This window comes from Lasioglossum baleicum, chromosome 12, assembly GCF_051020765.1.
Source record: "Lasioglossum baleicum chromosome 12, iyLasBale1, whole genome shotgun sequence".
NCBI lineage: Eukaryota > Metazoa > Arthropoda > Insecta > Hymenoptera > Halictidae > Lasioglossum > Lasioglossum baleicum.
In genome coordinates, this window is record NC_134940.1 from 13100181 (window position 1) to 13112619 (window position 12439).

Sequence of the window (12439 nt, forward strand, 5' to 3'; positions counted from 1 at the left end):
CTACAAAGAGGATCGAGGGAATGACGGGAAGGTCCAACACGAAACGAACGGGCTTGTGTCTGCTGGCACTGATACTGTTCTGCCTCTCGAACGACAACATTCTTGTCGTTGCGGAGATGGGTCCTATGCCATCCGAGTTGCTCTACAACAGCGAGGCTTTCCTCAAAAACGCCGAGAACTATGTGAGTATCCCCAAACACGCTCCTCGCAATAGCCGTACTCGCGAATGTCTGCTCCATTAAAATTTGCGAAAACGCATACACGGAAATGTCCGATTTTAGATGTAATGTTGTCGCAGAGACATTCACTCGAAGTGAACGACTCAATCATTGGTTCAACGTGTTTCTCGACAGATAATGCTGAACAAGCTGAGACAGATGGAGCAGGAGAAGAAGAACATCGACGAGCGACAGAAGGAGCTGGACGTGATGGAGGAGATCATAATTGAATCGATGGAGGCCAGGAACAAGGACAAGGCCGTGCCGAGGGTTCAATCTGCAGGTTACTCGGCCGAGGAACTTCCAACGCCGAACGCCGTCGTCAGACAGCCTCAGCGTTCAGGAAAACGAACCGAACTCACCTGTGAGTATCACACCTTTTCTCCCTCTACCTTCCTTCATCCTTTAATCATTTTCTCCGCAAATTCTCCTGTCACATGTCTCTCAAGATAACTCAGTAGGAGAATAGAAAAGAGAAATTAAAACACTAGAATAGTGGTGAACACGTACGCTACCACCATTTGTTGAAGAAGGACCTATGTCAGGTTTTTTAAATTATATCTGTGGTTGTCAGGCAGGACGCCGCGTGTCACATAATTTCACTTTCGAGATATTGCCGTTTAAAGTTTTGGTCACTAATGCTTTGCCATAGGATGTCGGTTCAATTGCATCATGTTTTTGAGCCTTTCGAATTTATCTTCATGACTTTTTCCTGATAAAGACATAAATCCTATACTATAAGTCTCAATTAATGCAGAAACTGAAATTTTTTGACATTGTGACATGCGGCGTTTTTTTATGGCAATCACAGATATAGAAGTGTAGTTTTGATCTCAGACGTAAATTGCAATAATCAAAACCAGCTGAAAATAGCGTAGGCCGTTCTTCCATTGGAAAAAGACTGACAACTGAAAGACCTCTTTTACGGTTTCTTTTATTAAATGTTAAAGCCAAATAAGTTCCTATATATAATTGCGGTCCTATAAAATTTTAAAGAACATGACAAAGGCTCTTCTTGCAGACACCCATTCATGTGTTCAAATATTTTGTTAAAATACAACGCACCTTCCTTATGAACTATTAAAACAATTAGAACAAAGTTTTAGTGTTTCTGAATGTTGTGCATCGGCAAAAAAGCTCGGACACGTGACTGCTTAGTTTGTCCTCAGTTAACCACAAAAAGTTTCATTAGAATCAGCGACCGCACAGCGGAGTAGGGCAATAATCAACTAATATTTAAAAATGGCTAATAGTCTTTTTGAATGTTAGTCATAGCAAAATAGTCATTGGTCAAAACTTTTTGATTAGTTAGTGATAACTCGACTGCGGATGTTTATGCAAAATAAAAATTTTCTGCATCAATTTTAAAAGAACACAGTGAGTTGGAAATAATACACTGGTGATTCTAAATTCTCTTCGCCTTTAATCTTTTTTTTAATTGGACTAGCTCTAAGTAATCGTTAGCTATATTGCTTATTAGTGAATTAGTAGTTGATGATCAGCCATCAATCTATTAGTCATCAGTCACTATCGTGCGATTAGCATACATTAATATTAATATTAAATTAGTTAGCACTAACTAATCAAAAAGTTTTGACCAATTACTATTTTGCTATGACTAACATTCAAAAAGACTATTAGCCATTTGTAAATATTAGTTGATTATTGCCCTACTCTGCCGCACAGGTGCGACCTCTCCTTATTACAAGTATTATAGAAATAAATGAGTTTAAGGTCAATTCGACGTGTTCAATGTGTAAAAGATGTGTGACCATGGTAGCGAACGTGTTTATCGGTTCCGTCCTCACACTAATCGTACAATAACCGTGAAAAATGAACGGGATTCGAAGTGTAGACCCCGACGTGGGAAGAAGCACTTCCCTCTCCGAAATGAAAGCCGCGATTCCAAGGAAAGAAATCCGTCCCGCAAACTTTTTCAAGCTTCTTCGCTCGGTCTCTCGCACTTCTCCAACCCCCGCGATTAAGTAGACCGGACGTGCCTCGCGTGGCAACGGTCCGTTTTCGCCCCGGGAAACACGAAAACCGAGTCGCGAGATCCTCCGAGGCTATCTTCTCGCTCGCCGCACTCCCTCGGCGAAACTTCACCGTCTAATGAGAATCTCACGTCGCCGATGAACCGGTTGATCTGTGTTGTATAATTCTAACTCTCTCTTTCGAGTTGTCAGTTACGCACATATCTAGCCGACTTCAAAATTGAAATAAGGGAGAGTACCCGAATTTTTGGTTCAGCTCCTGGACCACCAAAATATATGTGAATATTTCAGGAGCACAAATTTTGTACTCGAAACTTCTTCTATAGCGTAGTTATTCAAACTATTTCTTACATTACTAACTTTCTATTCCTAGTGAATTAGTAAAAATTCAAGTATTGAATTAAATATTGAATCAAACATAGAATTAAATATTTTGTCAAGAAGTCAATTTCATATATTATTTAAGCGAAAGAAACCGTGTTAAAATAGATTCGAGTGTAGAGAGTTAATAATAAGTGGCTAAAATATTATACCTATAAAAATGATACGATTTAATGTATTTAGATTTTGTGGGATCATGATTATAATGTATACTTGAATAAATCGTATAATCATTTCATCTTTGTATAAAACTCTGGGACAGTAGCCCCCCAATAATTTAGTGTTAATTGATTAGAAATTATCTATATGTATTATACAGTTAGGAGCAAAACTGATCACACACACTTTAAATCAGAATAACATTTTTATGAACGGATCAAACGACTTCAATTTCTCTGTGAGACTAGAGGAATTAGTTTATTAAATGACGTCTAAAAAATATGTTGAAAAAATGCAAAAATGCATTCATGAAAAAGTTATTCTGATTTAAAGTGTGTGTGATCAGTTTTGCTCCTGACTGTAGATCAAAGTAAAAAGTCGTTTGACGAATCGAGCGATCGCGTCGAAAGCTGCTCGGAATCGCGCGGTTTCGTTTCGAGGAACTCGCGAGCGAGAGTCAATCAATCGATTGCGCCAATTGACTTTTGATTCCGGTGACGTCAGGACGGTTCTCTCGCTGGAAAACAAGCCGAGATCGATCTAGCCTGTTGAGATCCCCCCACAGAAAAATGGCCTGCTTCCAAAAAATCCCCGTCGATTCCCGCTCGTCCGCGTCATCGAACATAATTAAACAGAGTCAGGATACTAATCCGTTAACTTTTCATTGATTCCAACAGATATGACACTGTGCCACTTCAAGATCTGCAACATGGGTCGCAAGCGACAGCTGCACAAGTAAATAGGATGCAGGGATCGTTCGCGGACTGACGGCCACGTCGAGAACGGAGCCTCTTCACTCGGACAACATAGCGAAACACGCGTACCACCGGAAGAAAATTGCGCGAAGTGATCATAAAGAAAAAGAAAAAGATGTCGCTAGGACATACTTGTTTGTTCACTCCGTCTGGGGATCGCTTCAGCGACAAGGATTCGAATTTGTCTGAAGCAGACTCGATCGCCGCCATATTGGAAACAGAATCTTATCGGAAACTACTCCAGACGACACCACGTAACATAAAATCTTTAGTACAGCGAAGATCTTGACATGAAAATTTATCGAATCGAAACCCGTGATCTAGAGATTTTACTATGTCGAAGGCGTAGCTGCCTAGAACAATCTTCGAGATGGCTCGAGCGCGAAAGCGGCCGTATATTGGACGAGTAACCACCTCGAATACTTCTCGAGGCGTTTCCAAAATTTCAAATCATTCAGATAATCCGAAATTTGTTGCAGAGATTCGATAAAATCTTTGCTTTTCCGGTCCATTCGAGCAAATGTCGTCTTGAAGAACCTTCGAGGTGGCTTCGGGCGCGACCGGCGCCATATTGGACAAGTAAAACCTTCAGAATCTCCTCGAAGTGATTCTAAAACCTAGAATCACCGATGTAATCTAGAGTCTGCCACAGAGATTCGGCGAAAAGGCTCAACAATGTCGCTTTTCCGGTCCATTCGAGCAAATGTCGTCTTGAAGAACCTTCGAGGTGGCTTCGGGCGCGACCGGCGCCATATTGGACAAGTAAAACCTTCAGAATCTCCTCGAAGTGATTGTAAAACCTAAAATCACCGATGTAATCTAGAGTCTGCCACAGAGATTCGCCGAAAAGGCTCAACAATGTCGCTTTTCCGGTCCATTCGAGCAAATGTCGCGTCGAAGAACCTTCGAGGCGGCTTCGGACGCGACCGGCGCCATATTGGACAAGTAAAACCTTCAAAATCTCCTCGAAGTGATTCTAAAACCTAGAATCACCGATGTAATCTAGAGTCTGCCACAGAGACTCGGCGAAAAGGCTCGACAATTTCGTTTTTCCGGTCCATTCGAGCTAACGGCGTCTCGAGGAATGTTCGAGGTGGCGTCTGCGCCGAGTCGGTCGCCATATTGGAAATCCCAAGCGATCCCCAGACGAGAGAGCCGCGTACAGAAAGACCTCGGTGGTATGCTCGTCGCGCGACATCGTCCCAGAAATGTTTCGCCCCGTTTCGAAGAGCCGCGAACCGAATCCCGACGGAGATGTAAATAATATATATTGTCGCGGCCGGACCCGTTCGTATCGCTTCCAGGCCGAGAGACGAGCGGACACGCGTTCCGACTGGTTCGGACGCGTGTCCCCGATCTCGAAAAGCAACCGGTGACGGGCAGAATCCGGCAGAATAAATATATTTTTAACTGTAACTCTTGTACGGTGTTGGTCGGAGTGATAGTCGGGTGACTCGCGAGTGCTTCTTCCTTGTCGTGACTAGTAAATGAAACCCGGTGACATAATTCTTGAGAAGTTTCTGTCGGGGCGGCAGAAGCGGCGAAGACTCGTCACGCAAATCAACGGACGCTGATCAGATTGAACGAGGCGAGCATTGAAACAAAGAAAACACCGTCAATTGGCTCAATATCGTTCGGGCGAGATAATTGGTTGATGGGAAAGAATGACGCAAACTAGGCGAGAGAGCTCGCGACTCGCCCCGGTCGCTCCGAGTTCGATGCGAGAAACATAGTATTCCCCGTTGACACGTTTGATCCGATCAACAGCCCAGGTTTTGCCCGTCTCCGATCGGACGCGTGTTTCGCTTCTAGTATTCTGCAGTATAATCATTTTGATCCGGTGAATGGAGGACACTGCACTCGAACCCCGTACGAGAATCAGGACGAATCTCTCCGACAAATGATCGCGAGCGGAACAGGAGAGATAAAAACGGTGAGGAAGAACCGATATTTTCCGGAGAGTGAACTGAGTGAAGTGTCCTCGACGCGCCATTTAGACGAAGAATCGAAATGGCGATTAGGTATTTATTCGTTAGCTTTAAGCGAGAAGGGTGCATGGGCCAGGTCTGCGAAATCACGTGAAACACGAGGCTGTCCTCGGAACGAATCGGTGGAGACCGCAAATGTTTGCTATCCGAGAAGAAGGACAGTCATCGCTATTTTCCCTACGCGTAGCATGCGTCTTGGAACCTTCTATCCTCGAGAGAAACGCGAGACGGAGTAGAACAAGTATTTTTTCTGCGGCTGGAATGTTCCCTCGTCGGCCGAATGATAAAACGAACACGCATCGAAAGAGAGAAAGAGAGAGAGTACGTAATGAGTGACGAAGAGAGAATCCGTGTGTATGAGAGTGTGTGTATGAGAGACGGGAGGAGAGAGGCCGCCGCCGTCTGCACCCTTCCAGCAATTATTTATAATCGTTTCGCGAGAAGAAACGTGTAACGCGTTCACGTAGTCTTTGTATGCGCCCCTTTTTTTATTTATTTAGCTCTATCGACACCCTCACCAGCCCCGTGTCTTACTTCTCGATCCTCACGGCGATCTACGGTCTGTTCCCGTTAGAGATACCATCCCGTCGTCAACGGAAACACGCAATAAATACTCGAGTATGATTTTTCTCTTTCGCGATAGCAATTGCAAAAGATCGTCGACTACAATTTTCGCAAAATGTCAGTTCAAGTATTACCCGCAGGAAGAACGCCATTGCACACGTTCAAAGAATTGGGGATGGTATTATTCGAATGTAAGCAAGCCTAAACGGTTGTCAATAATAACTGTACTAATATCCGCTTCTCTTTAAATGTATCAAGCCAATCTGTTCGCAGAGTTGTTGCATCGTGCCCCCAATTGTTTAACGTAAAATTCAATATGTTTCCGTGCTATGTGTGTGAAGAATATCGACCGAAGTATTATCCGCAAGAAAAGAGCGCGAAGAGTATTATCAGTAGGGATGGGATCAAGCTTCAATAACCAAGTTTCACTTCATGGGTTTCGATTACTACTTAAAAGCAATAATGTTTTCATATTTGAAAAGTATTCATTTTATACAAACTGATATCGAACCTCGGAATTGCGTGCTTACAAGTTTCGAAAAGATACTAATAAGTACTCCGATGTTGAAAGGAATCGAATCTTTCACAAGTAGTACTCGAATCTTGGAAATCAGAACTGCATAGTAGGTTTTTAAGAATAATATTTCCGATAGATTATGAAATTATACTTATACGTGTTGAATGCATCAGAAGACGACGTAATTGATTTTAAAGGTAAAAATAATAATGATTAGAAATATCAGAGAATTTTCGGTACGATATTCATAAAAGTTTCGAACCTGTTCGACCAAGATTCGAATATACTTGCGAGTATTATTTCGGTTTACCAAAGTGCTTGTAAGAGGTTCGAGACTGTCCGACATGGGTTCGAGTATACTTAGGAATACTATTTCTGTTTCTCGAGGTACTTATAGAGAGTTCGATTTCAATCAATAGGTACTCGAGGTACTTGATCTCATCCCTAATTAAAAAAAATTCGAAGATACAACACGCGCGTTCCGAATTATCTCGCGTCAAATCACCGAATTCGTTGTCGCGACGAGGTCGATTTCTAACCCGAACAGACGACAGCGATCACCGTCGTCGATTGTATTTTCTACCCGACACTTAATCCAGCGATGTTTATCATTCAATTGCATTGTACGCGCACGTTCCCAGCCCCCCTCCCTTGTCGTCGTGATTCGGTGCCACCGTATACTGAATTTCCCCACTGTATTATAACGGAGAACCACGTGACCTGAGCCCCTAATCGAACCGGACCGAAACGACGACACACTCATCCCCTTCGGCGTGGAATCGTCGGGGAACGTCCTCGATCGCGTTCCGCCGCGATTTCCCGCGACAATGTATAACACAACGATAGCAAATAAAACGTGTGAGCATCAGTGTGGCACCAGCGCCTGCATAATTATGTTGGAATCCTGAATCCTAAATAATATTCTTATTGAAAATGTAGCAGAGTAGCTTGATCTGAAGAACAAGTGAATTATAGCGCGAATATTTGTCTCTGTAATATTTAAAAGTATTTAAAACTATTTTGTTGAACACTCGCAAGTTAAGAACGCGTACGCGCCATTTTACAAGAATTTACAGAGAAATGGCAGGACGAGGCGCTACTAAATTCAAAATAAGAAGAAACGCGCGCGACAGTTGCACCACGTGCTCACGAGCACGTGACTGATATCAAGCATGTGACCGACTCGAGCACGTTCGGACACGATTGGACACGATGCGCAAATTGACCACGGCCGCTCCGGTAAAATTTGCGCTATCCTTTACTGGAAATTTCAAGAGAACGTTCTGACCGAGAAGGCCGAGAGCTCTTTCGAAAAAACGAACGCGAGTAAAGAGTAAAAGAATTTTGAAGCGTACCGCGCCCGACCTAACCTCACATTACCAACAACCCAAAATACAATTTCCTTGCAAGACACTTACGAGCTGTTCGTAGTCCCAGAGTCGTCGGTGTGTGGTCCACGTACGATGCACAAAACGTAAAAATCGGATACGGGGGATTTTAGAAGACGAGATATACGTCGGAGCGTTTTCGGAGTCGAATATGTTGCGACATCTTCACAAACGATGACCAACTACCATTGTGTACGACACCGACGAATCATCGAGGGGTTGGAGAATCCTATCAACTTCGTATTGGCCTCCGAAGAATATTTCAAACGGAATTTATTAAACACGGACGTTACTCTTTTTCCCTTATAATCGAAGAATTAAAATAAATATAGTAAATTCTAGAAGTATGAACCGTCGTAGCTGTGCGAGGGATAGGCAAGGGCTTTGATCTACGAAATAATTGACCAGCATGTAAATTACGTAATAATTTTATTCGCTTGAAAACGCAAGCGTATCTTAAAAACATCTCGTCGATCACTCGACCCATTGTTTCATAAAATATATTCGCATTGAGCTCTGCACTTCCGATGTACGGTACTTCAGAGTCACAGGTATTTACGTTAATTTCTTCTTTTGTACTTTTCTGATTTCCCGTGTCTGTCCGTGGATCGGTCTCGATCCCTTCTCTTCTTGTCCGAGTGTCTTTCCTCGTGTTTTCCGTGCCTGGAGTCCTCGCTGTCGTTGCTGAAGCTGTCTCTGTCCCTCCTTTTCCTGTCGCCGTCGTGCTTTTTACTGGATTTGTGCTCCTTGTAGCTTTCTCTTTTACTTTGACCTCTGTCTCTGTGTCTTTCCCTGCTCCGGTCTCTGCTGCGGTGTCTCCTGTCTTTCTTCCGCCTCGATTCGTGATCGTACCTTTCACTGGAGCCATCGTAATGCTTGCTCTCCTTGTATCTTTCTTTCTGTGAGTACTTCCCACCATTTCGCGAGTACTCGATGTCCTCTTTCCTTCGTTCGTGCTTCCGGTGCTCTAGAATCTCCTCCTTGTTCCTCCTGTCCGTTTCTCGTCTGTGCTTGACCTCCTCGTTGCTAATCTCGTCTCTCCTCTGGATCCTCGGACCACCCTTCCTTCGGATCTCGCCAACAGCTTCTTCAGTCTTGTCATCGAAGTACTGTATACCCTTGCCCTTGCCTCTCCACCTCATCTTCGCTACTGATTGTGAAAAATCAACGTGTATTCGACGGTCGTCGATCAACACGTTGTCCATCTTGAAGTAAGCCTCCTCGCAGCTCTTCCGTTCCGCGAACTCTATAAACGCGTATTGCAGAGAATCCCCGGACTGCCGGTCCCTGATCACCTCGCAGCTGAAAGGACAAAGGTCTCGGCTTTAATTTCAACCTTCAAAATTTGAAAAATCTTCAGGGGAAGACATTGATATTATCGTTCTAATCGAGTGCAAATGATTCTTGCTGGTTTCATTATAAGTGAACAGCAGGTTTTTATGCATTTATGAAGTAATTGGCTGGGTGAAATATAAGACAGTGAAAGATTAGAGAAATCTAAGAATATTATAATATTTTATTACAAACCCCACGACCTTTCCGAATCGGCTGAAAATAATCTCAAGATCGTCGTCGTTCGTGACAGGATTCAATTTGCAAACGAACAAAACATTTTCAGGTGGTGCCATTTCCGCATCCGGAATGTCACCCACGATCTCCAATATCGTGGCTCTAGCCTTTGCTTCCTTCTCCTTTTGCACCTCCATTATCTCTTCAGCTGTCATACCAGCTGTATCATCTATCACCTCGTCTGCTCCGATTCTATCGCTCTGCAAATATATTTATTTAAAGATTACAAAGAATATCTTAGAACTCTCGACATTCAAAGCGAAAAGTCTCCTACCATTAAGCATTCCTTTGTAGGCGGTGGGCTTTGATCGGGAATAACGAAACCCTTGGGATCCTCGAAAGGATCTTCCAAGATAACTGTGTGGGAGATACGTATGTCTTGGTACGGCCTGTGATCGCCATCGCAGATTGTTTCATTAAGTTTGAAGATAATTTCCAAACCCTCTGTGATTTCGCCGAACACACAGTGTTCTCCATCTAGAGACTGAAGCTCTGGCGCCAGTGTTACGAAGAACTGAGAGCCCAGCATGTTGCTACCGCAATTGACCATAGACAATAAACCACTCCTGTCATGCTTTATCTTTGGCATCTGCTCTGCTTCATAATACCGTGCTTTCTCACCTAACACAACACCGTATACACTTTCACCACCTTTCCCGGTACCAGTTGGATCCCCAGTTTGAGCAATGAAATTGCTCTGGACCGAATGAAACAGGTTCCAATTGTAGTACTTCAGCTTGCATAGCTTTAGGAAATTTCTACACGCTGCAAAATATCAATGAAATGAATTAGCGAAGACAGTAGGATGCATAACCTCAACGCTGACTTTCCACTTACTTTGCGGCCGTTCGTCGGTGTATAAATCAACGGTGAAGTCACCGATAGTGGTTTCTATTACAACAGCCATGATTTCATAATGAGTTCAACTTAAATGGGTATGTGATTGAATAATTCCTCTTCGATTATTGTGTATACATTCTGTCTTGTACAGTCTTGTACCACAAACTGCCACAAAAGAGATATAGGAATAGATAGACCAATCACCGATGGGCACAGACAAAATATAGGAGTAGACCAGAAAGTATGTATATGAGAGTGTTCACGCCCGGGGATTGGCCGTGCCACTGTTGTCTGCGCATCATGTTTAGCCAGGAACAGCTCCTATATACATCATCTTTAGCATGGAACAGAACCTACCTACATCATCTTTATCAGGTAACAGAATCCACTTTACATCTGTGGCATGGACACATGGACACCGTCGAGAGACCTTGCCAGCCTTCTGGGAGATCGTGTCATTCGATTAATTCGGTGTTTTCTTATACACTCTAAAATGTATTCTGGCTGGAGTAAGAAACAAAAGGTCATCGATCAGAGGCATTTTCGAAGGCTACACCCCCTCGACTCGGCTGCACATCTAGCTCCCCGTGACGTTCCTGGTTCTCGAGCCACATCAAGTCTACGCATTCCTACCTACAATATGTACTTCATCGTATTCCTGCCAGGAACCATCTTCTCATCTCATCATGGTAATCATTTTTGTTATTGTATTGTATATTGTAATGGTATGTTTAGTGAAAAATAAAGAATGTTAGTTACAACAATTAATATGTTCTTTTTTCTCAAACCTGCACACGAATATTCGATAACAGTATTAAAATCTTTGAAAATTTTGGGTACACAAAACAAGATTCGATTTTCGAAAAATTTTCGGCCGTCTATATAACTTGTCGTTGAGTTCTACTACTGAATTTCGTGCCACCTCCTCCGATATCATGTGCTCCTAATACTTTCTCAATTTTCGAGATTTTCGAAAATTTTCGGCCGTCTGACTTGTCGTTGACTTATACTACTGAATTTCGTGCCACCTCCTGCGATATCATGTTCTCCTGATACTTTCCTAATTTCCGAGATTTTTAAAAGTTTTCGGCCGTCTGACTTGTCGTTGATTTGTACTACTGAAATTCGAATACCTCCTGCGACATCATGTGCTCCTAATACTTTCTCAATTTTCGAGATTTTCGAAAATTTTCGGCCGTCTGACTTGTCGTTGACTTATACTACTGAATTTCGTGCCACCTCCTTCGACATCATGTTCTCCTAATACAAACTTCAATTTTCGAGATTTTCGAACATTTTCGCCAATTTTCGACCGTCTGACTTGTCGTTGATTTGTACTACTGAATTTCGTGCCACCTCCTGCGACATCATGTGCTCCTAATACTTTCTCAATTTTCGAGATTTTCGAAAATTTTCGGCCGTCTGACTTGTCGTTGACTTATACTACTGAATTTCGTGCCACCTCCTGCGATATCATGTTCTCCTGATACTTTCCTAATTTCCGAGATTTTTAAAAGTTTTCGGCCGTCTGACTTGTCGTTGATTTGTACTACTGAAATTCGAATACCTCCTGCGACATCATGTGCTCCTAATACTTTCTCAATTTTCGAAAATTTTCGGCCGTCTGACTTGTCGTTGACTTATACTACTGAATTTCGTGCCACCTCCTGCGATATCATGTTCTCCTGATACTTTCCTAATTTCCGAGATTTTTAAAAGTTTTCGGCCGTCTGACTTGTCGTTGATTTGTACTACTGAAATTCGAATACCTCCTGCGACATCATGTGCTCCTAATACTTTCTCAATTTTCGAGATTTTCGAAAATTTTCGGCCGTCTGACTTGTCGTTGACTTATACTACTGAATTTCGTGCCACCTCCTTCGACATCATGTTCTCCTAATACAAACTTCAATTTTCGAGATTTTCGAACATTTTCGCCAATTTTCGACCGTCTGACTTGTCGTTGATTTGTACTACTGAATTTCGTGCCACCTCCTGCGACATCATGTGCTCCTAATACTTTCTCAATTTTCGAGATTTTCGAAAATTTTCGGCCGTCTGACTTG

General features: G+C 42.8%; 3 protein-coding genes across 5 annotated transcripts in view; 1 reads left to right on the forward strand and 2 right to left on the reverse strand.

The window, feature by feature from the left end:
* Positions 1–7453, forward strand: part of LOC143213926 (uncharacterized) — a 30474-nt gene extending 23021 nt beyond the window's left edge. For both annotated transcript variants that reach the window (XM_076434291.1, XM_076434292.1), the window contains exons 2-4: positions 1–182; positions 354–582; positions 3430–7453. In XM_076434291.1, the coding sequence (XP_076290406.1) occupies positions 21–182; positions 354–582; positions 3430–3491 (453 nt within the window). In that variant the 5' untranslated portion in view covers positions 1–20 and the 3' untranslated portion in view covers positions 3492–7453. The remainder of the gene's footprint in view (positions 183–353; positions 583–3429) is intronic.
* Dnalig3 (DNA ligase 3) overlaps positions 1–8236 on the reverse strand; it is a 52107-nt gene extending 43871 nt beyond the window's left edge. The window contains exon 1 of the mRNA XM_076434245.1: positions 7995–8236. The gene's annotated coding sequence lies outside the window, so the exon portion shown is untranslated. The remainder of the gene's footprint in view (positions 1–7994) is intronic.
* Positions 8237–8374: 138 nt separating this feature from the next.
* On the reverse strand, positions 8375–10533 carry LOC143213917 (peptidyl-prolyl cis-trans isomerase sig-7). Of its 2 annotated transcripts, none has more exons than XM_076434279.1 (4): positions 10371–10533; positions 9808–10298; positions 9492–9733; positions 8375–9266 (listed from the first exon to the last, which is right to left on the reverse strand). In XM_076434279.1, the coding sequence occupies exons 1-4, from the start codon at positions 10438–10440 to the stop codon at positions 8525–8527; spliced, it is 1545 nt and encodes a 514-aa protein (XP_076290394.1). In that variant the 5' UTR covers positions 10441–10533; the 3' UTR covers positions 8375–8524. The 2 variants fall into 2 exon arrangements, with proteins under 2 accessions (XP_076290394.1, XP_076290395.1); XM_076434280.1 differs by lacking the exon at positions 10371–10533 and having other exon boundaries at positions 9808–10066; positions 10155–10295.
* Between the last annotated feature and the right edge of the window lie 1906 nt (positions 10534–12439).